This window comes from Arachis ipaensis, chromosome B06, assembly GCF_000816755.2.
Source record: "Arachis ipaensis cultivar K30076 chromosome B06, Araip1.1, whole genome shotgun sequence".
Classification (NCBI taxonomy): domain Eukaryota; kingdom Viridiplantae; phylum Streptophyta; class Magnoliopsida; order Fabales; family Fabaceae; genus Arachis; species Arachis ipaensis.
In genome coordinates this window covers 79,534,326-79,539,047 of record NC_029790.2, presented here as the reverse complement: position 1 = coordinate 79,539,047, position 4,722 = coordinate 79,534,326, and the positions used below count along the sequence as shown (strand labels likewise).

General features: G+C 38.5%; 1 protein-coding gene across 1 annotated transcript; it reads right to left on the bottom strand.

Moving 5' to 3' along the window:
* On the bottom strand, nt 2,772-3,287 carry LOC107646947. The gene has a single exon (XM_016351089.1). The coding sequence runs from the start codon at nt 3,285-3,287 to the stop codon at nt 2,772-2,774; it is 516 nt and encodes a 171-aa protein (XP_016206575.1).

The following is a 4,722-nucleotide window of genomic DNA, read 5'->3' as shown; positions in this document are numbered from 1 at the left end:
GAATTAATTACTTGATTTCATCTTGTTTCTTTTACAATTTCTCAATTATACATCTTGATTTCCTTAGTTGTAAAGTCAATTTCTCATTTTGCTCTCTTGTATGTTGATGAACATTGTTAGATCTAATTTCCTTTTTATGCAATTTCATGTTCCTATATTTCTTTTAGGTTGATCTTGCTTGCTATTATTGATTTCTCGCCTATGAAAGTTATGGGTCTCCTTAATTTTAGCATTTTGTGATGTTTACTTTTATTGCACATTAGGTGTTTGATATAATGCTTCCTATAGTTTTTGAGTAGCTCTCTTGACCCTTGGCCTAGGCTAAGGGGATTGAGTGATCTTGAGTCCTTGGGCTTCATTGAATTGGTAATTCTAGAACCCTTGGGGATCAATTTGATAATCATTGACTCTAGCCTACTACTAAGTTAATTAGTAGCTAGGTTGGGACTTATGGATTGATGTTGATCAAGCCATTTGACGTACTCCAAGCCTAGGAGTAGACATTACGTACTTAAGGCTTTAGTGAGTAGACCTAATGAGCTCGGTTTCTCATAATTATCAATATTTGAATTGTTGACAAGGATAGTGATCTCAATTACTTAAGTCTTAGCCAAGAGTCCTTTATCTTGCTTCCTTTAATTACTTGCTTGATTTACGCATTTTGTCATTTAAATTCTTGCTCATTTAATTTCTTGCCCTCTTATTAATCAAACCCCCTTGCATTCTCATAGCCAATAATTGACCACTTCATTGCTATCCTCGTGAGACGATCCGGAGTCTAAATACTTCGGTTAATTCTTATTTGGGGTTTGTACATGTGACAAAACCATATTTTAATTTGATGCGAGAGTTGTTTGTTGGTTTGGAGCTATACTTGCAACGAAGTAATTCTTTTCTATACGAAAAAAATCTAGACCGACAACAAAATCTTCGTACCATTCCCATCTTCTCTTCTCAATGATTTTCCTCATGATAGGATACTCACCATCCTTCATTCTGAATATGACTTTTGGAATTATTTTCTTCTCCTCCATCCACCCATGATACTGTAATTCATGGAACTGGGACTTAAATCTCTTGGTGTTATAGGTTAGTGGTTCGGCTACAGCTGGTTCCTTTCCTTTCCTTGTTCTGGAGCTTGATGAAGCCATTTGGGTGGGAGAAAGAATAAGGGTAATGATGCTTTGGTTAAAGCACGGTTTAGGATGAAAGAAAGGAGAAGTAGGTACTGTGTGATGAAGGGAAAAAAAGAGGGTGCAATTTGTATGAAAGAGTTATATGAATCAGGCAAAGATATGTGGCTCAGGAGGTGTTGCTAGCCAATTTTATAGCAGAGACATGAATTATTGAAACAAAACAATGGGTTGGTGGTTTGGTTATGTTGATATGAAAGGTCAAGATGTGGTTGAAGGCAAGAGAATGAACGGTGTGCATGTGGAATGGAGTAAGGACAAAAATCACCTCTTCATTGAACACATGGGTTCGGTCTCCTAGGTGATGAGGTTTGCAAATTTTTGCTTCCCAATGATTACTTTCCAAGCACATGTGACATGCTGTTTACTCTTGTAGCAACCGCACATGCATGGTCTTGTCCTTTCTTCATTTTTCATCATTCCTAGCCACGTGAATCAAGCATCTAGTGAGTTCACACTTTGAATTCAATACGGTGGAGTGGAGAGTAATGAAAAAAAAAAACAAAATTTATTATATATTTCTTATTTATGAATAAGCAATTATGCCCCTTAGACATTGAACCAAATTTTGGTGAACACCAAACTTGTTTTCTTCTAAGTATTCCACATAAAACCCAATGAATATCTGTCATAATTGGTATATTCATTATAAGGAACATTTTATTTTCTACCATGCTACCATAAACTCATAAAATGATGCAATGTATGGTTTATCTATTCATGACTTTGAGCCTTTGAGTAAAAATGATTTTCTTGAGATTCATAGCATATATAAACACCAAACTTAAGGTTTGGCTATGTACTTAAACAAAATGAATGAGTATATATCTCAAAATGGTTCTATGATCAATTATGCATGAAAAGCTATTTTAAAGTACTTTTAGGCACACCAAACTTAGGAATCAAACATATGCTTCAAAATGATGTGTGCAGTTATCAAATCCACTCATGGGAGCTCAAGTTTACGCTAGAAGAACCATTTATTATTGAAATTAAAACAGAAGCAAGAATATTAAATCATGGGCTGTCTCCCATGGAGCGCTCTTTTGTTGTCACTAGCTTGACATTGGTTCCTTGTTAGGGTGGCTGATGACTGTGGTGCCTCAGTTTGTCCCCTCTCACTGTGAGTCTTCTTCCTGTGCGTTGATGATCAATCTGCATATGCTCCAGTGAGAGTATCTTATTGATAATGTAGCAATCATCAGTTTGTGGATCTGTTTCCAACTGCTGGTATATCAATCTTACTCTGTCCCCTTTTGAGAATCCATCAGTTGGTATCCTTTTGTTCTTCCACCCTTTTGGAACCTTTTTTTTGCTCTTTTTTTCTTTCTTCAATGGCCCTTCTTTCTTGGCAGCATGCTTCTTGTTAGGGACTTCCTTCCCAATGATCAAATATTTAATCTCTTCCTGCCTTCTCTTCTCAGCCTTCACATGTTCCTTTCCCTCTTTTTCTTCTCCACTGTCCATCTCTTGCTTTACAGGTGAGTTGAGGAGCGCTTCATTGGGTTTTTCTTTCCACTGTAAATCTTCTTCTTCAACCCTCATGCAGCTTTTCTCTTCAACAGTATGCTGTACTTCTTAGAAGACATTTAAAGTGATCTTCTCATCATTTACCCTCAAGGTCATTTCTCTTTGTTCCACATCAATGATGGCCCTTGCTGTGGCCAAGAAAGGTCTTTCCAATATAATAGAGTCATTCCCCTCTTCACCTAAGTTCAGGATTACAAATTCTGTAGGAAATATGAATTTTCCCACTCTGACCAAGAGATTTTCAATCACCCCCTTGGGAATTACCAGAGATCTATCCACTAGCTCCAAAGACATCTGTGTAGGCTTCACTTCTTCTATAGCTAGCCTTCTCATCATAGACAAAGGCATCAGGTTGATACTGGATCCTAAATCATACAGTGCCTTGTTAATGATTATGTTACCAATAGTACAAGGCAAGAAGAAGCTCCCAGGATCCTTGAGTTTTTGTGGGAGGCCTTCTTGAATCACTGCACTGCATTCCTGGGTTAAGATTACTGTTTCTTTTTCATTCCAGCTCCTTTTCTTCTTGATAAGCTCATTTAGGAATTTTGCATATAGAGGCATTTGTTCTAGAGCTTCAGCTAGTGGAATATTGATCTCCAGCTTCTTAAACACTTCTAGAAACTTAGGGAACTATTGGTCTTTGATCTCTTTCTGCAATTTTTGAGGGTATGGCAGAGGAGGTGTGTAAGGCTTCACCATCTTCCTCTGTTCTTGTGAGTGTTCCTCAACAGCTTGCTTTCCCTTCTTTGAAGATTGTGGCTGTTCCTCTTTCTCCTTTAGCTTCTCTTGGTCTTGCTTGTTGCTGCCAATATCATTCTCAGCTGGCCTCTTGTTAGTTTCTTTGTCATTTACCAAGGTTCTTCCACTCCTTAATCGGATGGCTTTGCATTCTTCTTTAGGGTTGGGAATGGTGTCACTTAGTAATACATTGGGTGCTCTTTTAGCCATTGTTCGCTTGGATAATTGGCCAATTTGTCTCTCTAGATTCCTCAGTGAAGCTTCATGGTTCTTGTTGGCCAACTCCTGATGCTTGATTATCTTTTTCATCATCATCTCCAAGTTGGAGATCCTTTGAGCTTCTTGGATTGGTTGTGGTTGATTGTAGGATGTGGATGGTGGATGGTAGTTATTTTGGTTAGTAGATGGGTTGCTTGGTAGATAGTAGTTGAGTTGGGGTGGATTGTTTTGTGGTTTTCTGTATTGGTTTTGGTTAGTGTTTTGATGGTTTTGATGGTTTGTGTTTCTAGAATTATTTTAGTTTGAGTTTCTCTGCCAAGGCTGCTGGTTTTGATTGTGATTGTCTTCCCACCTCAAATTGGGGTGGTTCCTCCAAGATGGGTTGTAGGTATCTCCATGGAACTCATTTTGTCTAACTCCTTGGTTGTGCATGTATTGGACTTGCTCAGGTTGTTTCTCTTCATAGAGTTCCTCATTTTTCCCCATGTATGTGATGGTTAATTTGGAGTGTTCACTGCTGCAACTTGAAGACCATCAATCCTCTTGGCCATCATCTCCATTTGTTGTTGAATCTATTGATGCATTACCTTGTTTTGAGCCAAAATGGTATCCACACCTTCCAGATCCAATACACCCTTCTTTTGAGCTGGTTGGCGTTGCCTCTGATGACCATAGAAGTATTGGTTGTTTGTCACAGTGTCCATCAAATTTTGAGCTTCTTCAGCTGTCTTCATGAGTTGCACTGAGCCTCCAGCAGAATAATCAAGTGCTTCTTGAGCTCTTAGTGTCAATCCTTCATAGAAGTTTTGGAGTTTATCCCATTCACTGAACATTTCTGGCGGGCACTTCCTGATTAGAGCTTTGTATCTCTCACAGGCATCATACAATGACTCTCCATCCATCTGAGTAAATGTTTGGACCTCTGTCTTCAGTCTGATGATCCTTTGGGGATGATAGAACTTGGATAGAAACTTGTTCACTAGATCCTCCCAATTGTTGATACTTTCTCTTGGAAATGCCTCCAACCATTGAGCAGCTT